Raw genomic sequence first — 27,625 nt, 5'->3', positions numbered from 1 at the left:
CATCTCGTAATCTTTCAGGTATGCGCAAAAAATTTATGCTTCAAATTCGATCATTGATTTACTTCCAGCAGACTGTTTTACTTCCAGCTGTTTGATACCGATGATGATGATCATGCATTAGCAATAGAACGCTTTTTGACATGAATTTAATTTATAAAAGTAACAGGAGCGAAGGGTTTCAAACAAAATTCCAATTCCCAGCGGTTGATGCACCCAATTTACTAAAATTATCAGAGCATAACTTTAGTTCAACCGTTGGAAGGCATCATCTTTCAATACTCATTTTAGGTAAATTTAATAATTTCGCTAATTTACTCGTCTCTCCGGGCGCTTTTGCTGATTAAAAACGTTTTTCTACATCAATCATTTCCGATCGAATCAGAAGTATTTTTTTTAGAATTTAGATCGTTACTGATCTCGACTTGATATGATCATGATCATACAAAAATCAAAATCTCTTGGATATCAGATCAGTTCTGATTTCGTAATGATAATTTATTCCTTGGTTAAGATCACATAAAATCAGCAGTGATCGGTGGTTTTCCCAATTATTACATGTCAATAAAAAATACTGTTTATATTATAGCAACGATATTTATTTTATGAATCTCAACAAACCGAACTTATTTCAAATAGATCATGACGTATTATTATCAATAACATTGTTCGAGTTGATTCAACTATTTGCAATGTCTAAAACAAATAAAATTATTTTTCAACTAACAGAATTTTGTTTCAATAAGAACACCACTTATTTCAACTAAAATATTTGTTGAAATTGAAAGATATGTGTCCTCACTAATTGACAGCATTTTTTTCAAACAGTTAAATTAGTTGTTTCAACCATCGTTTCTGCTAATCGAAAAACAAAAATGACAGTTTAGTTAAAACAACAATCGATTAGTTGTACCAAATTTTAACCAATCGAATTCAGAAAATCAACTAATATTCTGGTTGAAATGGGATCGCGGGTGATTCCGTGCACTCAGCAGGTCGATATTATCTTCCGCTAAGCAGATCCGCGAGAAACAAACTCTGAATGAGCAGTGATTTTCTATTTAAATTGAATTTGTTATACTTCAGTATCACAACTTCTGGGTCTGCTATGCAATTCAATTTGAACTACTAAGTTGCAGTAGTCGCTCAGTTTCACCGAAAACGAATCGTTGAGTAGTTAAATTTAAATTTAGATGAAAGATTCGTTATATTTTGTTCAACAGAATTTAGTTTTCACACGAAGTGTGTCTTCACTTGCTCGCTATAATATTTTAGCTCAACAAATCACACCAGTTTCGAGCAGTTTGTCGAGTTCCAATTGAGCATCAATGCCGGATTGTTTAACAGTATAAACACAGTGTGAAGAAGAATATAACAAAATTTTCATTCCTTGCTTCCATGCACGCCATATAGGAGAAGAGTTTCTAAGAAAATCATAGAGAGTCTGTTTAATCGAGAGAAACATTCGAGTGTTAGCCGGGGTTCAGAGTGCAAAGTCTCACTTAACCGCGTATCCTCTCTCGCTCCCGCTAGCCAGACGCTCTCTGACATGATGAGACGACTGATATTATGGTAGGTTAAATGACTCTCGGGGTGCGTGAAGAAGAATTGAATGAGCAGCATAATAGCGAAAAAGTTCAGTGGAATGGAATTATGTGGCGTGTTTGTGTTTGTGTCAGCAGGTTGGTTTTGAATGAAGTATGGTTAAGACGAAAGACGAGAGCCAGAACGAGTGAGTGAGTGAGCGAGTGAGTACGCTCGGTACGGAATAGGCAGCGGCTATGAAGAGGGTCTTCGTTCGATGCATACTTGGTGGTGGCCCAAAGCAAAGAGACCAGTTTAGTTCTATTCGAACGGTCTTCGAGGACGGTACGTTGTTTCGAGCGCGCTTCGAATCTTGAAAAATTCTGCGACGGCATAGTAGGCAACGGCACACAACTCTCGCAAACCGTGTGTGTGCGCTTCAGAACATAAAAAAGTCGAAGAAATTATGAGTTGAAGCTGTATTACAAAATCAGGAGGAGGAGTACTACACTACTCGAGGCGCAACCAAGCGACGACGGTAGATTCACAGTGCATGAGCTGTGCATGTTTGTTTGTGTGATGCGAGGAAGCTGTGCTGGCTCAGGCGAACCGGGGAAGAGTGTCTTGAAAGTATGATAAAGTGAAGCTGCTGGAAGCCAAAATATAGAATTGAAAAAGTTTTCGCTTATGGCGAATGGCAAGAAATAAGTGCATGTAGTGTGGTATCTGCATTAAGTAGAAGCTATCAGTGATATTAGCAAGAAAGTTCCTAACATCTTGAGAGAGATAGAAAAAAATTTATAAAGAGGGTGAAAAGAATCAACGAAAATCATCATCATGTCCTCCGCCAGCAAAAGTAACTGCTCGCGGGCATTCCTATCGGTGCCGTGCTGCTACTTGCTCGTCCTGGTGCTGAGCGCTCACCTGGCAAGTGGGGACCGTTTCGGTGTGCCACCGAGAGCTGGCAGTTCTTCCGGGGCGGTTGAAGCATCAAGTGGCGATAAAATGTCATCTTCAGCTGCCGTTTCGGTACCACCTCCGCACCGGTTCCATGCTATCTTCCGGGGCTCTTCACCAGCATCATCATCGGTGGTGACATCGGCGGAAACAGTTTCCGTTGCCGCCGCCGCCGAACGCCAGCGATCACCTGCGACTGGAAAGAAGATGCTGGCTATCATTGCTGGCAGTTCCAGTACGGCACGGGCTGGCAACAGTACCGTCAATAATGGTACCAACAACCATAAGAGCCGTGCCACTACCAAGCTGTGTCGCGAAGGTTGCTTGGAAAAGGTAATTATAATCTCATTAAGTAATATTTGTTTGGAGCTCCCCTGCGCTCCCGTTGAATCCGTTGGATCGCATTTTCGGATCTATTTACGTTGGTAGAAGTTCAGCGTTTTTTTTGTTGGTTGCACTTCTAGTCTGGCCATGTGCACGTGCACTCCTGACTAACGAACAAGCTTGCTAGTGAAGTCCAGTTTTGCGCCCGAGTTTGACCTTTGCCACCGGGGAGGAGAAGAAGTGCCAGCCGAAGGACTGTTGGACCTGTTCCAAATGGAACTATTCCAAAAAAAACCGAAGCCAAAAAGTTGGGAGCAGATGAAGCAGATGATTTTGGGTTGATGAAGAAATATGAGAAATATGAAACATCGGTGCGTCAGGTAGAACTTGATCCGATGAGGAATGCATTCAACAAACCCCGGTTAGAAGGGGGCCGGGGCGGGCAGAAGATTAGGAAAAAGGCGTATAACAGCGCGGTGAAGTGAAACGCAATCTGCTTGACAGATGATTTATTCCAATGCGTGCGTGTTGGGAAGGTTTCTTCTTTTGATTTGGTCCAAGCCGAAGAAAAGAAAAAGGCGACCAGAAGATGGGATTTGAAGTGGCAGAACTTAGGAAAACCATCGGGACGGGACCCGTGGGAGGGGGGTAGGACGGGAAACATGATTTTGCTATTTTTTTCTCTGCTCTCTCTCTCCTGTACGTATTTCGGTGTCTGTGATGGTAATCCGTGAAACTCGATTTCATTTGTTGTTACTGCTGTCGCTGCCGCTGCTGGAAGTGAAGACAGTGGCGCAACAGATAAACATTCTCTGAATAAAAATCCGTGAACCGTCGCCGTCTTTTGTTGTACGGATCAGACATCAGCTTCAGGGAGCTGGAACAATCCGAAGATGATCACAGTGCGTCAATGAAAAAAAAAACAGGAAAAAAATTGGACTGCAGATGAACCGATAAGGTGCTGGTTGGCCTTTTGTTGCGACACCGAGGACAGGAGATTTTTCTTTCGGTTATCCTTTCGCATGGTGACAGCTCAGGACTCGTGAAATGGGACCGAAGATTGCGCGTTAATCTCTTTACTGTGAGAGCTGAAAATGAGCTTGTCATGAACTGCTCTATTTAGTTTAGTTAGTTCAACATAAACTGCTAATGCACTGATGAGTCGAAGACGAGTTTCAAGCTCGCAGCCTACCACGGTAATTAACATTCAATCCTTGCTAACCGTAAACGGGCGGTGGTCACCGACGTCCAAATGCTTCCTCCTCCATCCAGAATCATATCCGACACATCATTTATCAGATCAGATCCGAACGAGACCGGTGACTGGTGTACCGACAACGTACAGGTCTTCTGCCACCATTCGAAAGAAACCACAATTGAAAGTGTCACACCGATTCACAGACCAACAGGGGGACCCGCCCCGCCTCGCCCCCGGGGCCTGCCAGTTGTATCGATCGACTCGAACAAATTCGCATTCTGTTACCACTAATTAATTGGAGTAATTGAAAGCGTACATATCTTTTCCTGTTCGGTTCCTGCTTTCTGGGATCAACTGTTACAGGATTGTCGGTAAGGTGGCTGGAGAAGCACAAGTACAGGCGGAATGTGGACCATCGGAGAAAGTTTCCGTTCCGATCCGAGTTGAAGGGCTGAGTATTGCACAGGTGAATAATTGAAACTGACGTTCGTTGGTTGGTTGGTTGGTAGGATGGCTGATTGGTCGGAATGGGAAGAGATGCAGGAAGCTGCTTGTGTGAAACATGAGAAATTGGTGCCAATAGAACCGACACCGGCAGCAGATGCAAATGGTTTCTTGCGAGGCGAGGAGAACCGCACCGGGAGAATCGAATCATTTTTCAAATGCACATTTGGAATAGTTAGTATTGATCGGTTCGAGGAAGCACGTGCTTCCTCGTTTGGCTTGGGAACCCGGAACGGAACACACACGCAGCGAAGGAAAATTGATGGTTCCAGTGTGTTAAACGCCAGATGGCGAACAGCACGTGATGTACGAGCTTTTGTCGCATTCGGAAAAAGCAATTTTAAAGAAAGTGAAGAAAAATGATCCCTAGTAGTTCCTTGAGACCGAAGACTGTTGCCATGATGCTGCGAACTTGTGGTACGGACTGACCAATGGTTCAATTTGAATTTGAATTCATATGTCACTGCCATACGTCAATTTCTGGGGATTCGAAAAGTGCAATGAAGATAGCTAAAATAGGAAAAATGATGAAATTTGTTTCACTTAATCTTGACTACCAAGAAATGAAAAATTCATTCGACTACTAGATTTAAAAAATCACTTTACTACTCCTTTGTAACAGCTTTCTAGTATTTACGTAATCGAACATGCTGTGCGAAATGTTCTTGCTGTAAGTGAAATTTCCGGTGAAAACAAGCTACGAATAATTACGTACTGAAGCGGTGAAACCAAAGCTTGCTATGATAAAGGGCAATGAAAATGCGTAATGTTATCGCATCCAGTAGAGTAGCTGAAAGAAGAGTGACGACCAATGTGATAGAAAAAAAGTGGGGAAATGTAGACCCTTTAGTACATATTTGTAAAACGAATCTAACGCTCAACGAATTCGAGAAATCAAAGTAGACTCTGATTCGATACGTCATACTGCAAATTAGAAAAACTAATACCGTCTTGTGCTGTTAAAGGCTGTGGTTTAAGCTTTTATGAAGTACGAAAAAATGATTTACCAGTTAGTTTCCACCAATTGCCAGTAAAAAAAGGAGACTAGTAAGAAATGGTTGCTGTTTAGCGGAATCAAGAAAGCCAAGAAAGTATGTATTTGAGTACTCCAGGCATTTTCACCCGTTTTGATTATATGAAAATATATTCATGGAAGGAGCTCGAAAAAAGCTAAAATCAACTGGTAAATGAAATTGATTTTTGTTTAACGCACTTATACTAAACAAAAGATAATGTTGATTGATTTCTCAGCGATTCCAACAATACATAATTTTTCGGAGAGCAAGAAAACTGCTCGAACTAAGCGATTTGAATATAAAGCTCGATCGGAACTTGTATCCCAATTGATTCAAGAATATAGTGAACAAACTGATCTTGTATCTCTACAGATTGCAGGGTATGCGACTGGTAGTATATCTCAAGGCACGGATGAAAAATCTGAAACGATTTTTAAAAACTAGATAAATGGATTCAATATTCAATATCAATATTATCGATCTTAGAGATGAGGGAAACGTTACGTTTACATTACTTGAAGAAGATGTTTTCAATTCTGTTGACAATCAATGTGCTACTGATTCAACTGAAAAAACTAGAGAAGTTTTCCTTTAAACAACAAATGATAGGAGAGCTAAGGAAGGAAATCAATGTTCAGAAGCATATTGTACGAACTTTGAAGCAAAAAGTAATTTTCAAAAATAATTTATGATGAAAACAATGTTAATAATATAACGGAAGAAGTTCTTAAAAGTTCTGAAGAAGTAACTCGTAACGATACTTATGTGAAGGTACTCTCTTTCGGGAGACTACTTCAAACTTCTCAGGAATGGATGGATGTAACCAATAAAATGGATAGTTTTTTCAACTATCTACATAACATCAAATGTGGTGATTCTGAATTCATTGGGTTTAGAAATCCTAGAAATGTTGAAAAGCGAACTTTTGAACATAAAAAAAACAGGTGAGATTTTATGCACCTATTTTCCTAAAAGAATAAATATTAGGACAAGGCACATACGCAAAATGATGAAGGAAACAAAAATTCACGAATACAAAATGAAGCGGGGAGAAAATAATTCCATCCTAAGTATAGTTTTAGCTTATTTATTGAACAAAAATTAGTGAAATTAGGTGGCGTTAGCTCTTTAACGCAAACTGCTGACGCACTGATGAGCCGAAGGCGAAACGATGAAATAATGTAAAAATATAGCACAAAACCTTTACCCATGCTGTACCAAAAACCCCAAGCACACGACGGATGGATTTATTACCAAAATAGAGTCAAAAGAGTGTGAGTTCCGATCAGGAACTTTGCGCGAATGCTAAAAAATAAATATCTAGAAAAAATATAAATACTGGGAATCACGCTTTTTTTCGTCTTCTCAACCAGTACATTTTCTAACACGTAAAATGAATTACTCTACAGGATGGGTCATGTGAAGTGGAAGGCCTTGGGAAACCCAATAACTTTTAATAGAATTGATACAGCGTTGGAAGCGTTATTCCAGGACAATTTTACCATGGAACAGTACACATCAAAAAAACGCGCTGAAATTGTTCAGCTTTAAATTAAAAATAACTTCAAGTTTGAAAATCAACCGAGCCTAAACCAAAAGTAAAAATGCATGCGTTAATAAACATCGGTTCTATGCCACTGAAAACCCTCAAATAGTTGAGGAACAGCCTTTATAGGACCAAAAAGTTAATGGCGATCGTTATCGATTTTGGCCATGATAAATGATTTTGTGATGTCCATTGTTCGTGAAAACGTTTTGAATGGCTACTGGTTTCAACAGGACGGTGCAACATGCCATACAGCTCAACTAACAATCGATTTTTTACGACCATTGTTTCTCGGACGAGTCATATCGAAAAACGGCGACTCCAGCAGACGTTTTTTGTGGGGCTATTTGAAACTAAAGATACACGCTGATAAACCAAGAACCATAGCTCAACTCAAAGACAACATGCGACGTAAAATCGCCGCCATATCGACCGATACATTGACCAAAAACGCCGTGAGCATTTTGTACTCAAGTCCAATCATTTTCAAAAAATAACTGTAACATGACATCTTGAACCAAAATACATTATAATCGAAATAAAAATATTTTTTTCATACATTTTGGTCAGAAGCAAATGCTTCCTCTTTAAATGGTCCATCGTGTATTTTGAGGATTTCAGTTAAATAGGTCGTAAAATTAGTAACAACAAGTTGTTCGCTTTCAAATGAAAATGGTTTGGTTTCTACCCAGAATTGAACTATTTGTACCCAAAAATGCAGTAAATCTCTTCTTGATTTCGTTCAAAGAGGAACAACCAGCAAATTGAGACAAAAGCAGGAAATCTAAAGTATCCTAAGCCAATTCCTTCTTACGTGTTATTCAATCGAAGTTTGAGTCGCTGGTCACCAGTGAAATTCAGCGGGTCACCAAATGCCATAAGCAGAGTTGCCGAGGTTTGCAGATTTCTCCAATAAGCTGCAGACATGGCTTTTGTTGCCAACTTTTTCCTGCAGACTTATGAAAATCATGATGTTTGCAGACATTCGTCTAAATTAACAGATTTTTACAATCGCAGCGATGTTTTTTGTTTTATTTTTACACGCTAAACAAATATCGAGCTCCACTCTTTGTAGAAAACTTCCGCTGACCGTTTTCGAGTTTACAAAATTTTTCTACCCTACTGGAAAATAATGGTTAATAACCCAGTTCAAGGTAATGTGGCTCAAACTGGTTCCCATAAGGCACATGAGAAATTATACTGAAAAGTAAGTTATATTTATTCGATAGTAAGTTATATTAACTCAACTATTGAGATCTATTGACACAATTTCAAGTGGAAGGCCGCTTGCTTAATTTTAGTTTTTTGGATGAAACATTCGCTGTCGGGTGGTTTTGCGCTTTGTGATTTTAAATTATCTAAAAATTCAGTAAAAGTAGTCTAATAACACAAAAATCTGACATCCTCAGCTCCCAGAAAAGTTTGGAAGTATATGAAGTTAATTTGTCATATTTTGGGCATTTTTATGGCCGTGTTTGATAGACTTCTGATATACAGGGTTGCACAAAGGATCCTGACACATTTTGTTCTCCGGTTACACAAACCTTGCTGAAAATTATATTTATCTGCGCTCCTCATTAACTCAGTTTCGATGAACGCAAAAACGAAATATTTATGATGCCCACAAATATTTGAATTTTACATTAATGTAATACTGGGTACTTTGCATATGCATGTTTGTCAAAATAAATGACGGAAAATGGCTGGTATAAAGTATATTCGAGCCTCAATCCAGGGGGAATTGTGACAACAGTAATGTAAGAGTGTTGTAGTTTGAGCTTATTGTCAGTAGCTGAGTTCAGTGGGAAGCTGACACTCTAGCATGTGAAATGGAAGAAATCGTGAACCTAAACTTAGCGAAGTACCTTTCTCCGATGACAATGTAAATAGTTGAAAAATGTTGCTTATTAGTTACGGGGATTTTTTTAGCTTAATTTGCTGTAAATTTTTTAAGCACCACGATGTAATTTTTTCAACATATACTTAGCATAGCGAATTTAACGTTAGTAGGTGAATAATATGTTGCGAATTGGATAACGTGGTTTTCAATTTGTTATTAATTTGTTACTAATTAGTTTTCATTATTTTTACGTTTCGTCTTTGACTCATCAGTGCAGAGCAGTTCAAATTGAACTGCTTAGTGCTAAACTCGGCAGTTCAATTTGAACCGCTAAGCAGACGTAAAGTTTCTGCTATTTACAGAACACTTTTTGTTTTGCAACGAAGTGCAATGTCTTTTCTGACGTGCCGAACGAAAACGTGTTTTCGACTATTTCTGGCCGATGCAGGTATGGTCATTTAGGGGTTAGCCAAATTTTGTGCTAGGGCACATAACCGTTTTCATTATTTTTACGTTTCGTCTTTGACTCATCAGTGCAGAGCAGTTCAAATTGAACTGCTTAGTGCTAAACTCGGCAGTTCAATTTGAACCGCTAAGCAGACGTAAAGTTTCTACTATTTACAGAACACTTTTTGTTTTGCAACGAAGTGCAATGTCTTTTCTGACGTGCCGAACGAAAACGTGTTTTCGACTATTTCTGGCCGATGCAGGTATGGTCATTTAGGGGTTAGCCAAATTTTGTGCTAGGGCACATAACCGTTTTCATTATTTTTACGTTTCGTCTTTGACTCATCAGTGCAGAGCAGTTCAAATTGAACTGCTTAGTGCTAAACTCGGCAGTTCAATTTGAACCGCTAAGCAGACGTAAAGTTTCTGCTATTTACAGAACACTTTTTGTTTTGCAACGAAGTGCAATGTCTTTTCTGACGTGCCGAACGAAAACGTGTTTTCGACTATTTCTGGCCGATGCAGGTATGGTCATTTAGGGGTTAGCCAAATTTTGTGCTAGGGCACATAACCGTTTTCATTATTTTTACGTTTCGTCTTTGACTCATCAGTGCAGAGCAGTTCAAATTGAACTGCTTAGTGCTAAACTCGGCAGTTCAATTTGAACCGCTAAGCAGACGTAAAGTTTCTGCTATTTACAGAACACTTTTTGTTTTGCAACGAAGTGCAATGTCTTTTCTGACGTGCCGAACGAAAACGTGTTTTCGACTATTTCTGGCCGATGCAGGTATGGTCATTTAGGGGTAAGCCAAATTTTGTGCTAGGGCACATAACCGTTTTCATTATTTTTACGTTTCGTCTTTGACTCATCAGTGCAGAGCAGTTCAAATTGAAAGAAAAGACATTGCACTTCGTTGCAAAACAAAAAGTGTTCTGTAAATAGCAGAAACTTTACGTCTGCTTAGCGGTTCAAATTGAACTGCCGAGTTTAGCACTAAGCAGTTCAATTTGAACTGCTCTGCACTGATGAGTCAAAGACGAAACGTAAAAATAATGAAAACGGTTATGTGCCCTAGCACAAAATTTGGCTAACCCCTAAATGACCATACCTGCATCGGCCAGAAATAGTCGAAAACACGTTTTCGTTCGGCACGTCAGAAAAGACATTGCACTTCGTTGCAAAACAAAAAGTGTTCTGTAAATAGCAGAAACTTTACGTCTGCTTAGCGGTTCAAATTGAACTGCCGAGTTTAGCACTAAGCAGTTCAATTTGAACTGCTCTGCACTGATGAGTCAAAGACGAAACGTAAAAATAATGAAAACGGTTATGTGCCCTAGCACAAAATTTGGCTAACCCCTAAATGACCATACCTGCATCGGCCAGAAATAGTCGAAAACACGTTTTCGTTCGGCACGTCAGAAAAGACATTGCACTTCGTTGCAAAACAAAAAGTGTTCTGTAAATAGCAGAAACTTTACGTCTGCTTAGCGGTTCAAATTGAACTGCCGAGTTTAGCACTAAGCAGTTCAATTTGAACTGCTCTGCACTGATGAGTCAAAGACGAAACGTAAAAATAATGAAAACGGTTATGTGCCCTAGCACAAAATTTGGCTAACCCCTAAATGACCATACCTGCATCGGCCAGAAATAGTCGAAAACACGTTTTCGTTCGGCACGTCAGAAAAGACATTGCACTTCGTTGCAAAACAAAAAGTGTTCTGTAAATAGCAGAAACTTTACGTCTGCTTAGCGGTTCAAATTGAACTGCCGAGTTTAGCACTAAGCAGTTCAATTTGAACTGCTCTGCACTGATGAGTCAAAGACGAAACGTAAAAATAATGAAAACGGTTATGTGCCCTAGCACAAAATTTGGCTAACCCCTAAATGACCATACCTGCATCGGCCAGAAATAGTCGAAAACACGTTTTCGTTCGGCACGTCAGAAAAGACATTGCACTTCGTTGCAAAACAAAAAGTGTTCTGTAAATAGCAGAAACTTTACGTCTGCTTAGCGGTTCAAATTGAACTGCCGAGTTTAGCACTAAGCAGTTCAATTTGAACTGCTCTGCACTGATGAGTCAAAGACGAAACGTAAAAATAATGAAAACGGTTATGTGCCCTAGCACAAAATTTGGCTAACCCCTAAATGACCATACCTGCATCGGCCAGAAATAGTCGAAAACACGTTTTCGTTCGGCACGTCAGAAAAGACATTGCACTTCGTTGCAAAACAAAAAGTGTTCTGTAAATAGCAGAAACTTTACGTCTGCTTAGCGGTTCAAATTGAACTGCCGAGTTTAGCACTAAGCAGTTCAATTTGAACTGCTCTGCACTGATGAGTCAAAGACGAAACGTAAAAATAATGAAAACGGTTATGTGCCCTAGCACAAAATTTGGCTAACCCCTAAATGACCATACCTGCATCGGCCAGAAATAGTCGAAAACACGTTTTCGTTCGGCACGTCAGAAAAGACATTGCACTTCGTTGCAAAACAAAAAGTGTTCTGTAAATAGCAGAAACTTTACGTCTGCTTAGCGGTTCAAATTGAACTGCCGAGTTTAGCACTAAGCAGTTCAATTTGAACTGCTCTGCACTGATGAGTCAAAGACGAAACGTAAAAATAATGAAAACGGTTATGTGCCCTAGCACAAAATTTGGCTAACCCCTAAATGACTAATTAGTTGCTAATTAGTTACGGTGAGTTTGATTTTGTTTCGAGTGTTTGGCCAAGTGCATATGGAATTAACGAAGCATCATCTTAAATAAGCTTGAAAACAAATCGAAACTCTGTTAATAATTCGTTACTGATTAGTTGCGGTGGTTTTTCAGCCTATTTTTCTGTAAATTCAGTAAACATCGCAACGTAATTTTTTTTTTTCAACATAAACTTAGCGAAGCAACTATCTTCGATGGTAAATAATTTGTTGCGAATTTGAAGACGTGGTTTTGCATTTGTTAATTATTTGTTACTAATTAGTTGCAAATTATTATTTTGAGTTTGAATTTGTTCCGAGTGCTTTGCAAAGTTCGTATGGAATTAACAAGGCACCTCTTCTATATAAGCTTGAAAACAAATCGAAATTCAGTTGATAATTCTCCGGGGAACCACCAAAATGGTTGAAATCGTGGTAAAATAAACGATAAAAAAGTAGATAATTTGTTATGAATTAGTTGTAGTGTTTTTTTAGCCTATTTTGTTGTAAATTTTTTAACCATCACCATGTAAAATTTTTGTCTAACATGAACTGAGTAAAGCACCTATCTTCGAAGATAACGTTAGTAGGTGAATAATATGTTGCTAATAAGTTGCCAATTAGTAGTAGAATTGGTTTTGCATTTGTGGTTTTTTTTCGAGTGCTACGCTAAGCGCATATGAAGTTATCAAATCACTTTTCCTAAATAATTTTTGAGACTATTTTGCTTTGTAACACATTGATCAATAAGTCCCGAGACTAACAATGGAAACAACATTTTTTTAAATTCATCAACATAATCACCTTTTAGGGTTATACAATGGTTCCAACGTTTTTCCAATTTTTCAATACCATGTTTATAAAAAAAATTATCTTTCGCTTCAAAATAAGCTTCAGTTTCAGCGATGACCTCCTCATTTGAGCCAAATCTTTTTCCCTGGAGCATTTTTTTAAGATCAGCATAGAGCCAGTAGTCACTGGGGGCTAAATATGGCGAGTATGGGGGGTGGGGAAGCAGATCAAAGCCCAATTCGTTCAATTTTGCCATTGTTTTCATCGACTTGTGGCAGGGTGTTTTTGTACCATCGAAAGCAATCGCGGCACCCACTTGGAAAAAACCATTTTCATGCTCAATTTTTCATGAAGGATAGTAAATACACTTCCATATGATATCTGTGTCATCTCAGCAATCTCACGGAGTTTCACTTTGCGATCTATCATTTTAATTTTTGTCACTTCACTCACATTTTCCGGTGTAACGGTGTAACGAGCGTTCCGCGTCATTTGTGTCGGTACGACCACGTTTAAACTCGGCGAACCACCGACAAATCGTTGCTTTTGATGGACAAGAGTCTGGATAACATTTTTCAATCCATTGTTTCGCTTGCACGATGTTTTTACCCATTAAAAAACAATGTTTTATCGAAACACGAAACTCGTTTTTTTCCATTTTTTAAACAAACTACAAAACGACTTTACTTCAACCTCGATAACTCAGCTGTTTCTGGTCGGATCGAGTTAAAATTTTGGCCCGTTTCAAGCAAAGGTTAGTACTCTAGAAAGACGTGGTTACTGGTTTACTACGAGCGCCTTCTCTGCTTTAGTCTCGGGACTTATTGATCCATGTGTTATTATGTAAACATCACAACGTAATTTTTTTTTTCAATGTAAACTCCGATGATAAATAATTTGTTGCCAACAAGTTGCGAATTAGTTAACATGGGTTTGAGTTTGTATATAATTTGTTGCTAATTAGTTGCAAATTAGTTACGATGAGTTTGAATTTGTTCCGAGTTCATAAGGAATTAACGAAGCATCGTCCTGAATAAGCTTGAAAACAAATGGAAATTCAGTTGAAAATTTGTTATAAATAGTTGTAAATTTACAAAATATACCACGTAAAATTATTGTCTAATATGAACTGAACAAAGCACCTATCTTCGAAGATATTTTGTTGCAAATTAGTTGCGAATGAGACATAATGGTTTTATTTTTTTGCTCTTTTTTCGAGCTAAATTAATATGAAGTTTACGAAGCACAGCTCCAAAATAAGCTTGAAAACAAACCAAAACGCAGGGAATAATTTAATTCTAGTTAGTTTATAACTATCGAAAATCAGAACAAATTGGCTCAAATGGCACACTCCCCTCGTTTTTTGTTATTGGGTACATCGCTAAGTTCTTATAAAGTTATTATAGAACATTTTTCCCTAGCTCCAGATAAATCAAGATGCCATCGATACAAAATTTAGTAACAAATTCAAAACCACTGGAACTGATTGGCATCTAATTAGCAACAAATCATTACTTGGGTTTTGATTAATTTTCAAGCTAATTTAGGATAGGTGTTTTATTAACTGTACAAGAACTTATCGAAGCTCTCGAAAACACCACTAAAAATATGTAAAAAAATTCAAAGCAACTTTAACTAATTCGCAACTAATTAGATACAAATTATTTATCTATTTGCGTTATCATTGGAAATGAGTGCTTTGCTAAGTTCAGGTTCATGTGAGCGAACTCGATATAAGAATTAGGTTCGACGAAACTGATTCGATTTTCAGTTCAGTGGCAAGGTTAGGTTAGGTTCGGCAACAAACGAAAACGGCAAAAGAATGAAAACTCTGTTCGAGTCAGTTTCTAGTCTGTTGACAGAATACTTTGATTCGGTAGCTTAAATTTTCAGTAATAAGTCTGTGACATACACTCTCATTGAACATAACTCAAAATTGAGTGACACATCACTTAAATTCATTAAAAAGTGCACCTTCTCTGAACTTGAGTTACACCTATCTACTCATTTTTGAGTAAGGGACGAAGCTGTCAAAATTTGAGTATATTTTACTCAAAATAAGGAATAAATATTTTTTTCATAATTTGAGTTTTTTGCACTGAAAAAAAATAAATTCTTTTTCGTTAATGTTTATACAAAAGGATTCCCTAATTAAAATCATTCTTCTTTCTTTTAAATAGGAAGGACAGAAAAGTGATTGAAACCCGTTCAATTTGACCGCATTGGAGTCAAAATTGAAAGATTTTGATATCCTTATGTAGGATCTCTCACTTAGTATAATTGAAACCACAAAATTACTTTTGAACACATTTATGATTGATGATTCATGATTTCAAAAGCCGGATCTAGAAACGGTAATGAAAAACGGCTTATTCTTGCATTCTTAAATTCGATACGAATATTCCCATTAAAGAAAACGCACTGAACTGCTAGAAGTATTTTTTTCACTCAAATGTTTGAAAACTCAACGCTTTCTCTAATGCATGAATAAATGCGAGAGATCTCATGGCCTTAGTAAATTTTACTCAAATCCATACTCAAATTTTGACATATTGTTCCAGTTTATGAATTTGAGTAAACGCAATTCAAACCATGAGTTATGTTCAAAGAGCGTGTAGCTGCAAAGTTTTTCGTTGCGGAATGCAGTAGGCTTTGCTTTCCGCCTTTTTACAGTCGATTCCGTCAATCGCCAAGAGTGCAAAATATCTGAATTCTGACGTTTATAGCTGTAATCCGATTGTACTAAAATCAACCAATAAAAGAAGTAGCCACGCATGGTATCTGTGACACATCTGCTGATCTGTAAGTGGCGGCAACTACTCGGCAAAGTTGGTCCCACGGATCCCACGAGTGTTTCAGTGAACCGCGACGTTATGTTTTGCTCAATCAAACGGATCACTGCATTAATAAGGATGCAAAACATTGAGATAAATTACTAGTTTGCCAACCGATCCCGTCCAGTGCCAGACGCGTCTCCATCCCGATTCGGTCGGGATATGGGGGAAGAGTGACATTGCAGAAAAATGAAAAAAAAAGAAACATGTCACAGACAGAGCACAGGAATGATGGAAAGAGAGAGAGAGAGCGGACAGTGCTTGAAATTATGTGAGTCACGCTTTGTCTGACCGAGTCAGTCACCGAAGAAGGGGGGAGGTTCATAAAAATGATTTATGCCAGCATCGGACGACCGGTGCAGTGGCGATAATCCGGCAATCGAAACCGCAACTAACTGAACATACAACATCCAATAGCCGAGCAGGCAGGCAGGCAGCTGGCAAAAATGCTGGTTCGCTTTTACGAGGAAACCGGACATGGTTGACAAAATGTCCGACCGGGATTGTGTGTGTGTGTGTGAGAGAAGGTGCATCTCATTGAATCTTTTGAAGGTTTTACCACAATGCCGGACCGGGCCGGGCCAGGCTTTTCACTGTTGTCATTTGGCGTGAAATTAGATGCGATTGAACTTCGAAAAAAAAAAGAATGCATTCAAGCAGGGAGTTGTTTCCATTTGTTGAAGGATTTAAAATTTGGATCTTCTCCGAGTAAGCAGGTTTGGCGTGACAAAGGCGAAGAAACATTAATTTTCCACAGTCGAAGCTACACATATTTATGCTGGTAGGATTAGTACTTTTTGTGTGTTTGAAAGAATCGATTTCGTTCCCTCTTCTTTTCAGGAATTTGTTTTGGCTGAAAAGGATGCCGAAATTCTTCACTCTTTTGACACGTTGATTAAATTAGCGGCCCGGTACATTCGGTCAGAAATTCTCAATATTCGCTTTTTTTGTCATCGCAGGAAACTTCCCAAAAAACTGCATCGTCCATTCCCGTCACGTTTCGCTCGAGCAAAAAGCTGTCAGCATCCGAAACGAATTAAAACGCAACTTCGTTGCGGGATTTGATTGATTTCCGTCGAAAAGGGCTATCTAAGATCGGCATTCGCAACCCCCAAGTTTCGTTTCCTAATTCGTATTCTGGCCGTGCCGAGAGAGAGGTGAAGCAGGAAGAAAAAAAAAATGCGCCGTTGGCGTTACCGGTAGGAATCCATCTTCCTCCGACTTGCCGACTTTCTCGGTTTCGGGAAGGGCGGAAAGATGAGTTTGATGATGAATCAGAAACGTTTCCGTCGAAAGGATGCTGCTACCTTCCACTTCCACATCAAACAGCACAACCGGGCACGTGGATGAAGAACTTTTTTTTTCATTCCATTTCCGTCCGCTCATCCCCACCCATCAGGTAAACGGAACGGATTAACCTGGGTGGGGCCGTACGGTGCACTCTGGCAAACGAGAAATATAGGAAACGTGCTCGGAATTCATAGAGTGAGTTTTCGGTTGCGGAGTCCGGAGTTCTAGTCTTCTGGTGGCGAACGGTGGCTTGAAATAAGCATAAGCAGATTATTAAAACGATCATCTCCTTCCAGTTGGTTGCTTTCGGTTTTTTGCGCACGGTCGCATAGCTGTCAATCATGCGAATGTACTTCTATTTCATCTATTTAGAGGCAGACACCGAACTCCCCAAATCGGAGAGCCGTACGTCGCAGGCTGGAGACGTGGTTGGAATAACCCTAACCAGCCTGTCTAGGCTTCGCTTCGCTTCGAATTTAAGTCTATCAAGTCGAAATGTTGATTGGCTAATAAGCGAAGAAATGTGTAGTAATCACATTGCGTTTGGTAAACAGGCGTTTGATTCATTAATGTGTGTATGCGTGTGTGCGATTTGCCTCAGTGCGTCTGACGGACTGGCAGAACTTTCTCTGATTCCAACGAGGATGATTCCAATCACGTAAACTGCGCCTGGGTGAAATTGGAATATTTGCTGGAACACAATAATTGCGTTAGAAGGAGCAAACTTTGAGTGGATTCGCCGTTGGGCGTAGGCAAAAGTTGATTGGATCTATTTGATGTGTTGATTAAACCGACCAAAAAACTGACTAAACTGAACAATATCAAATTCGCAAATTTTTCCACTGTCAAATTATCATCAGAATCATCAAAAACTAACAGTCGTTCATCTCTTCAAAACATATAAGATAAGTCGAATCATATGCGGGAAAGTTCGTAATATTTCGTCATGACAACGCTCGGTCCCGTATTGCGGTTCTGGTCCCAGACTAAATGTGCTTGTATTTTGAACTTTAGATCTCAGAGCGGAATCTTTTTAAAAAAATTGAGTCATATCTCGCGAATTCCATTTTACCAAAAGCATTACACGTTTGATCAGAAAGATATTCCACCAAAAACTGTTTCGTTGAACGGCCAATTTAGCCGAAATTGGCAAAAATAATAGCATTCGGCGAAATGGTCTTTGACATAGTGGATTTGGTGTCCATAGAAATGGTTCACGGTGAAACGACGTTGATCCAATTTCAATATGTTATGCATAATTCTTACCCCACCTCTCAGCAACGCACAAATTCAAAGAAAACCAGTGTTAAGAATATTTAAAATTGTTAACATTTCAATACTATAAATGTCAAGCTTATTTTTTTCGAATATACCGGAATTTGAACCTTCCATGCAACAGTTTTTTTATAGCTTTGTAATTGTAGGATTCTAATTTCCCTTAGTTTATCTCTGAAACCCCTAAACTTGCGTTCTATTTTTTCGCAAGTGAAAAATTTACGCTTCTTGAATCTTGAAAATCACAAGTTCAACCTTATCAAATTTTCAAATCAAGAAATTCGAAAGAGTCTTGTTTCAAAAGATTTAAAATATAAAAATTTTCCTGCACACGAGATTTTTTAAAAAGTTTTGAGTTTCTGTAACAAATCAGCAATGTAATCAACAATTATTATTCTAAAATCAATAGAAAATGAAATTAAATTGAAGAATTTGAAGGGAAAAATTTCATTTTAAAATTTAATGTAAAATTAAAATTTGAATATATTATGCTTTTAGTTTCAGTATCCGAATGCAAAAATCAACAGAAAGCCCAATTTTTTATTTTTTCGATCAATTTGGAAATTCTTGGAAATATTTAGAACACAGAAAAACATAGAATTAAATTAAAAACCAATTTTCCGACGTACAGTTCTGTCGACACATCTTAAGGTTCAACTGTTTCACCTAATCATAACTCTTGGTAATGATTAGGTTGAATTCAAACAAGAGTAAGTGAGATTTACTTACCGCAGAATGACCGAATTGGCCAGATGGTTTTCGGTTAAATGACTTTAGGTGAAATGGGCGATTCGGTTTGCGTTCACTTTTGGTGAAATGACCCATGCGACGAACCAGTGTTAAAATAATTGAATTTTTGCGAAATGTTTTTGGTAAAATCACTTTTGCCAAAATGATCCTGAACGTGGTTCAAACATGTCTGTGAAAATAGGAAACAGAATAACAATACCATTTGCTGTTAGTTGTGGAGTGCCTCAAGGAAGTCATCTAGGACCGTTTATATTCTTACTCTCTCGCAACGATCTCAACATCGCTGTAGAATGTTTCAAGCTATCATTCGCCGATGATTTCAAACTATATCATCTGATAAATTGCCAAGATGATTTTTGTAAGCTAAATTGTATGCTTTCGCAAAATGCTGTCCTATCAACAGAATGGTACTGAATGTCTCTAAATGTTCCGTTAAATCCTTCTCTCGAAAGCGCTCAACAATTATATATGACTTCAACCTCTCGTAAATCGTTCTTGAACGTGAACCGTTTGTGAAAGACTTAGGAGTTATTTTAAACAGCAAACCTAATTTCAAGAATCTCGTCGATTACGTAATTTCAAAGGCTTCCAAACTTTCAGGTTCCATCTTTCAAATTGCTAAAAGTTTTCGTGACGTACAATGCTTGAAAGTTCTTTATTGTGCACTAGTCCGGTCAACTTATCATCAAATCGACATCGATCGTGTCGAAGCTATTCAAAGTAAATTCATTAGATTCCGCAATCTACCATGGAGTGATCCATTAAACCTTTCAAGCTACGGGGATCGCTGTCTATACGAAGGAATATTGCTAAGGCCGTTTTTTATCGCGGACTTGATACAATCGCGTATCGATTGTTTTTTATATCTTACTGTTGGTCAATTTCGACATTCATCGTCGCAGTCTTCGTTCACTTTGAATTCCCGCTGCTACAACCAACTACGGATATAATGAGCCTTTTTCTAGTATATGTCGTTTATGTAATAGTTGCTCTGATAATTTTGATTTTCATCTATCCCGAATGGCAATAAAGCGATTGTTCTGTGATTCCTTATCTATCTAGTTGTAGAGCTAGGGCAAGCAAATACCAACTAATTTGTAATATCATTTAGTTTATTCGAAGTCTTCTGTTGTACCATTTGGATATTGTGAACCTGTTGGTATAAAAGATGAGGTTTTATGCCTTTCAGAGAAAGTGATCTTAAGTTTCATCTCCGGAAGGCTTTTCTCTGCTCCCAATTGAAAAAATAAATTCATGAATCTCTACAAACTTAGGGAATTCAGAATATTCCAAACATCTGATTTTTAAATTTTCTGATTTCGTAATTATCCAGAATCTGTTTGAAATTAACAATTGTAAATGTCTCAAAATTCAATGTTCTAACATTTCTAATTTCATAATTTAAGGCTTCAAAATTTGCGTCAGTTAGCTGACATCGTAAAGAAATCAAAACAACGTGTTGGCTTTATATTACATGAGCATTTGATTATAAATTAGCTCTGTTCAAAGTTTGCTCACTGTTTACCAAAAATGATATGATATGTGATTGATGATTCTGAGCAGTGTTTGGCTATGTTTAAACGTAACAAACCGGAATTTTGGTGTCGATATGTGAAAATGGATGAAACATGGATTCATCACTTTACTTCGGAATCAAAACGATCGTCATCTGAGTGGTTAATTACGTCAACTGATGAACCTCGTCCAAAGCGCCCGAAAGCACAACAATTGGTTGGAAACGTTAGTCGGTAATTTAGGATGTGCAGGGTGTAATATTTATCGACCATCTTGAGAAAGGAAATTGAAAAATTGTTTCATAAAGACAACGCACCGTGTCACAAGTCAATCAAAACGATTGTATAACTACATGAATTGAACTTCGAATTGCTCCCACATCCACCGCATTCGCCAGATTTGGCTCCCAGCGACTATAAGCTGTTCGCAGACCTGAAAAAAATGTTTGTTATTTTGAGGCAAAAGATAAATCGTTCTACAAAAGTGATATTGTAATGTTAGAGCGGAACGGAATGATTGCGTTGCTCTTGATGGAGATTACGTTGATGAATAAAGTTAAATTTTAACCATAAAAAAATCATGTTCTCTATGTTAGGCCCGGAACTTTTCAGCCTTTGTGTTATCACTGGAGTTATCTGAAAACTTCAATTCATGCGTTTAGTCCGAGCATTGAGGATGGATTGTCAGTTGATTGGGAAATTCGCAGATTATTCGGATTTTTTCCGGGATAACTTACATGGTAATATAATTTACTTTAAGAGAACAATTTGGTTGGTCATGAATCTGTTTAAATTAGCATAAACAAAAAAAAAAACAGTGGCCAAGTGGGCAGCCTAGGAACATCTGTGTGTTGATTTAAAATAGAAGTTCATAGAAGCAAAGCTTATCAAGGGTAGTCCAGGTGTGGAACGGAAGCAATGGACTGCTACCACAAATAAAAAAATAGTTCCGTGTTCTTATATTTTTTGGATCTTGCATTTGAACGATCCAAAGTTAGTGTAATGTGGCTCAACGTCCAATAAATCGTTAATAATGAAACCTGCATAGAACTAATTTTGTTCGATTTAGAAGATACTGGAAGATAAAGAGTGTGTGAGGTTCTTAGTATATTTGATAACTTATACAAAATACATTCAAACGGTACCAAGTGAAAAAAATGTTGAATTTAAAATGACATTTTTCATGTTTTAGTTTGAAAACTAATACTTGCGTATCGATCATTTTCGGAATCGATAATCTGGAATCATTGTTCAGCAGCAGGCAAGCGAACATCGAGTCCGTACACGATGTACGTGCATGACGATTTCATTGTACCACCGAACATGTGCACGCGCTCGTGTACAAATGTATGAGTTCCAGTTTGAACATGACTTGAGAGTTCGGTATGAGAACAGACATGGTGTTCGGTGTTAATTTAGGGAAATTGGTGTTTCTATATGATATGAATGGAAACAGTTGCCATGTTCGTTTTTTTCGCCGTTTGACAACTTCCAATATGGAACTAATATGCCAGTATGGACAGTTCAAAATACAGCACTAAACCTCTTTATGGTGGTTTTCAATATTCGAAATGTTGCGGATGAGCTACAACTACAAAACAAATTTACTTTAATACTATGTTCACACTATGAGTTAAAGCGAGTCACATTAAAACATGTTTCCTGAATAGCGGCCCTTACACGATCATTAAAAGTGTCATTACTAAAAAGTAATGACACTTTTAATGATCGTGTAAGGTCTACGAGTTCAGTAATGACACGAGTAATCATGGAATTCCCCATTTTCCATCATTACCAACATTATTTCTTCGTCTAATTTTTTTGTGGAAGTGCTGAATATCTTAAGAACTACACGCGAAAAAATGACAAAGTGTAGATCTAAATTGTTATAATTTCATTAACCTTTACGTTCCAATGGCAAATCAAATTTATTTTCAGCTAAATGAAAATAAAAATATTGCTATTGCTATTGCTGGAGTAGTTGCAAATACTAATCATTAATAATGAACGTGTAATGCTAAAAAGTAATGATGTACAGTAATGCAGTAATGACGAGCGTTTGAGCAGAAGTGTCATTACTTAGTAATGACACTTATAATAATCGTGTAATACTATGTTCACACTATGAGTTAAAACATGTTATAACTCCCATTTAAGCGAAATAACATGTTTTACTTTTGCGTTATTTCATATTCATAAACGTCACATTAAAACATGTTTTCCCGAAATAACATGATATAATTGTCAGTAAAGCACAACCCTGCTAGCATTTTCCTTCACTTTTCGACTATGTCAATTGACAAGCTGTTCAACAACAGCAGTTTTCCATCAAAGTAGCCATGTAATCATAATAAAACAAAACTGAAAACTAGTACCAACGTTGCCAGGTATACCGATTTCTCGGTATTTATACAGATTTTTACCTCTATATCACAATACAGATATGTTCTCCCAAAATACCGATAATTCACGGATCACACAGATAAGTACCGATTTTGGTTTTTAGCTTAAATAGACATGAGAAAAGGTTGTCGTGGGACCTTTTTTTCGCTCGCCTTTTCTACTACTTATGTAGAAGAGATATTGATGCAGATAGATTTTTGCGCCGACTACATATTTTTGGAAAAATGACCTGGCAACGCAGATAGGTACAACCATTTTTCCTAGTGTGAACAGTGCGGTTTTAACTTTATATTACTATCGTTAAAACATGCCAGTGTGAACATAGTATAAGGGCCGCTAATAACATGATATAATTGTCTGTAAAGCACAACCCTGCAAGCTTTTGCCGTCACTTTTCGACTATGTCAATTGACAAACTGTTCAACCACAGCAGTTTTCCTTCCAAGTAGCCATGGAATCATAATAAAACAAAACTGGCAGCTATTGGTACAACCATTTTTGTTTTTTGTAATAGGAGCTGACTTGGTCATTTGTTGCTCAAAAAAATTTATTCATTCTCCATAGCTAGGAGAAGTGCCTGGCTTATTTTTTTTTTATTTTTCGGATGTTGTCAACGTACTATTTTCTTTTCTGCCTGCGACTTAGGCGTTTCTGCTGTTTGTTTCTAATGTCGTTTTTGCTTGATGCCAAACCTAACTCAGTTTTCACTCTAACTGCTGTCAAACCGTTTGTTTGAAGCCAGTTTCGAAACTAGTTTCAACGTTGTTGAACTGAAAATCGAGTCGGTTTCGAACCTGGTTTTTATGTAAGGTTTGCTCAAACCCTCGTTGCTAAGTGCGAAATCAAAACAGTTTCGTGAAAAGTGTTTGTTTGATGAAACTACCCTGGGTCAGTTTCAGTTTTCTCAAGCGAAAACGACAAATAAAGTCAATAGAACGTAATATGTCATGCGTATAACATAAATTTAGTGTTTCACTTCATATTACTATCGTTAAAACATGTTATTTTCTGCAGATGTGAACATAGTATAAGAGAACAACTCATTTTATTAGCCATCTTCAATATCTCTGCGCACAAACAAACCAGCAGTGTCGATCAAACCTTTCCAAACATGCCCTCAAAACAATGACCTAATGTTTTTTTCTCTCTTTCTCGTTCTTCTCCATTCCAGCGTTCCATCAAGGACATTCTCTGCACTCAGCAGCGAGAGTGCGCCATGGTAAGTCATACTTCTTTGCTCAATCGGCATACATATCAAGGAGTGTCCCCCATGTTGTTCGAATCGAAATGACCACTGCGAAAAAAAATCCAAAAATGGCATCATTCCAAAGAGCTAGAAAAGCACTTGCATACAAACCACCACCAAACCCATCCGGAGTGCCGGAGCAGATTTAATTGATGTCCTCTTCGGTCAGTCCGGGGGTGGTACACAACTGGTAAAATCCGGAATCGGTGCCAAAGGTTGTCCCCCGACGCTGAAGCGATTAGTGAAGGTGATAAGTGACCAGTTTCCGTTTGTCGGTTCCGAGTTGGTTGGTGTGAGATGGAATTGCGTTTTCTACTCGGACGGAGCAAGACATTTGCAAAACTCGACCGGGACGACGTTCAGCTAGAAAAGTGTAAAACGAGAACGGAAATTGGTCTGTTTTCACAATTCTGCTTTGAAGCCCCCAATCCCGACTAGCTGGCTGGCTGGCTGGCTGGCTGGCATCGATTCTGAAGGGAAGCAATTAAATGTGTTAGTTTTCCTTCCGGGTCCGGGTCCGGGGTCCGTGGCACATCGTGTCGTCTTCGATCCGGTCTGATGAGTGGGAGATGACAATTACACAGCACACACTGTTTTTTTTCTCTGTTATCTGTCCTGTTTTTCCTCTTGTCGCTCGGCATCGAGGCCATTTGTTGGGACTGGAGGCAATATTTTTCTACATCTAATGGCGACACGCACCGATACCGCCGTTTGAGAGCGTTTCGGTTCATTTAATTTCCCCCGTACGCCCTTGTTTTGTGGGTTCGGAGACGGCCGAGCCCGTAAAAAAGGGGGCGTTTGTCTGCTTCTGAGTTGCTTTTTTTTTTCTGTTGTCGCCATCCAGTAGTAGTAGACTTCGTGGAGTGCCCGGAATGGACGCGCCGGCATATTCCACGGTGGAATGCATAAGTAGTACACCTGCTAGCGACGACGACGACGACGAAACGATGGGAAATTGGTTATCTCAATTTATGACCGTGTACCGTCACTGCAGGAGCCGTCGTGGTCCAGTTTCGGAGAATGAAACTGGATTTTAATTTTGGTAGCTAATAAACAAATCTTGGCCGACGCCGCATCGTTGCTGCCGCCGCCGTCGTCGCCATCGACGGTCGAACAAAACGGACGGTTTGATAATTTATTAGATGAACGTCTCCAGTCTCTCGGGTCGGCTAGAACTCTGCAGATGATTGTGATTACCTTTTTTCTTTCACCGTCCGTCTCTTCCTCCGTCTCCTAAAACAAACGATTATTTGGGTTCGGAAGGGGAAAAACCGAAACGAGACATGCTACCCTCTCAAGTATATGTCATAAAAATAAATGAGACTAGCTCAAAGCAGCAGACTGATAAAAATAAACACCGACAGATAAGGGCAGATTCTTGGGAACATAACCAGTGCCAGTGTGCGCTGCCCTATTTATGACCGGTCATTTCGAAGAAAACAGTCCCTCCTTGCTTCCTTGCTGCTTACCTCATTATTCGTCAGAAGTTCTCTAACCGGTCCTTCTTTCTAGAGTGCTGGGACGTGTGCAACCGTAACCACCAGATCCGTAAGGAGAACGAACTGGCGCAACGTTTACTGCTCAGTCTGAGCCGGATGGTTCGCAACGAGTCTGTCGTGACGGCCGACATCGAGTGGACCACGCCGGAGGAACTGCTAGAACATCAGCCCCATTCGGTGGTTCCGTCGCCGTTGGCAGCCAGTGAAAATGTCGAACGGCTGTCGCGGATCGCACGGGATGATGCCAATCCCGGTTCGTCGGTGTCCAAAATCATTCAAGCTCTCAGTCAAGCTGCGGCAGCAGCACCGGATACAAAACCGGGCACCACCACCGACAAACAAACGTTCCACCAGTGTCTCGTCTCGTGGGAAATCTCCGGAGGTGGTCTCACCGGAAATCTGCTAACCGAAACTGCCAAAGTGGAACTGTCGCTGTGGCCCAACACCAAATACCACGTGCACGTGACATGTCGGAATAAGGTAAGACCCCTCGGCGGCAAATCCGCAACTAACCAACAAACTAACCCCCGGAATTCTCTGTTTCCCCTCCCCCGGCAGGAAACCGACCAACTCATCCGATCGCCCCCGCTGCTAATCGACACCAGCGAGGCAACGATCGTAAGTCTTCAGGGGACGACCACGACGCTACGGCCCCTATCGATCAATTCGGTCATCGAGGAGATTGATGTGGTACAAGCAACGTCCTACTCGAACGAAGGTGAAAACTCATCACCGACCGAGACTCGCCAACAACAACAGCAGCAACTGCAGTTCCGTCGTCCACATCTGTGGCCAATCTACAACTCCGAACTGCCGGAAAACTCGAAAGAAATTCTCATCCTCGGTGTTTTCGTTGCCATCCTGGCTTTCGTGCTGATCGTGCTGACCGTGGTGATTTTGGTCCGGCGGAAACAGGAACAAATCGAAGACCGGGAACTGCTGATCGAGAGCGAGATCCTACCGAAAATTCTGCACGTTTGATAGGATACCGGCGACGACGACGACCGAACCCGAAAATGTTTTCTGTAAATAGCTGTTTTTTTGTCTTGCTCCTTCTCTCCTGTCCCCCTTCTTAAATTTTAATTTTATCTTAAAAACGAAAAAAAAACAACAAAAAAAAACACGAATTCAGTAGACTACCTACTTCTCTCGTTCTAACCAGTTCTATTTGTAAATTATTGAGTTCCGTAGGTTTGTTTTTACTAGGACACTTTTTTCGTTCGTTAGTTATTGCGCTGTATTGGCTAAATAATAACATATGGAAAAACAAAACAAAACAAAAAAAAAAAAAACGCAGTATGTAGTGGTTAGTAGCAGTGGTATAAAATTAAATAAAGAATAAAAAAAAGATACTAGTCCTCGTATGCATGTGTGGTGAGCCCCCGTAAGTGAGCGAGTAAGTAGTGAGACTGTGACATCATGAATGAAATACTCAGAGCCAGAGGTTTGACTATTGGAATGGTTAAATTTAGCAGTGGTTATGTTTAGTTAGCTGAGTTAGCAAGCTGAAGGAAGGAGAGAACAAAAGAGAAAAGAAAATGAAAAGTTTATCAAAGTTACTAGGAAAAATTGCGCGCGAGCAAATTTGAATAATGCTGTAAAATAGTGCAACAATACAAAACAAAACAAAAAAAAAAACCAATCATCTATGTGTACATTGTGTAAAAAGACTGAAAATACTGTAAAATAAAATAATTCGAAGTGAATAATCTTGAAAACATAAAACAAAAATTGATCGCGTTATTCTTTTTTATTTTGCATGATTGAGAAAGTCAAGTGGGTTGAAGAACAAAAAGGTGAGTATGGTTTGAAAGCAAAAAAAAACAATGACTCTGTGTCACCTCTGATATTACCGTTCGGAATGGCGTCCACATTAAGGAAACTATGCGCACATCTTTAGTATGGATTTTTTTGCATGCACTTTCTAATGTCGTTTTCGCTAAACTGAAACTGACCCACGATAGTTTAATCAAA

At 39.0% G+C, this 27,625-nt stretch overlaps 1 protein-coding gene across 1 annotated transcript; it reads left to right on the top strand.

Annotated features, from left to right (window-relative positions):
- The first annotated feature begins 1,155 nt into the window (after positions 1–1,155).
- Positions 1,156–27,382, top strand: LOC131425688 (uncharacterized). The gene is made up of 4 exons (XM_058587760.1): positions 1,156–2,811; positions 24,078–24,125; positions 25,667–26,131; positions 26,210–27,382. The coding sequence occupies exons 1-4, from the start codon at positions 2,359–2,361 to the stop codon at positions 26,630–26,632; spliced, it is 1,389 nt and encodes a 462-aa protein (XP_058443743.1). The 5' UTR covers positions 1,156–2,358; the 3' UTR covers positions 26,633–27,382.
- Positions 27,383–27,625: the final 243 nt, after the last annotated feature.

Source organism: Malaya genurostris, chromosome 1 (assembly GCF_030247185.1).
Source record: "Malaya genurostris strain Urasoe2022 chromosome 1, Malgen_1.1, whole genome shotgun sequence".
Classification (NCBI taxonomy): domain Eukaryota; kingdom Metazoa; phylum Arthropoda; class Insecta; order Diptera; family Culicidae; genus Malaya; species Malaya genurostris.
The sequence above is the reverse complement of the archived record's forward strand: the minus strand, read 5'-3'. Positions and strand labels throughout refer to the sequence as shown.

What these genes read in the sequence shown, in the direction of transcription:
- LOC131425688 (XM_058587760.1), top strand. Translation starts at nt 2,359, where the DNA reads ATGTCCTCCGCCAGCAAAAGTAACTGCTCGCGGGCATTCCTATCGGTG. An exon ending in GCGAAGGTTGCTTGGAAAAG is followed by an intron (nt 2,812 to 24,077) that starts GTAATTATAATC and finishes TCTCCATTCCAG; the next exon opens with CGTTCCATCAAGGACATTCT. An exon ending in ACGTGACATGTCGGAATAAG is followed by an intron (nt 26,132 to 26,209) that starts GTAAGACCCCTC and finishes CTCCCCCGGCAG; the next exon opens with GAAACCGACCAACTCATCCG.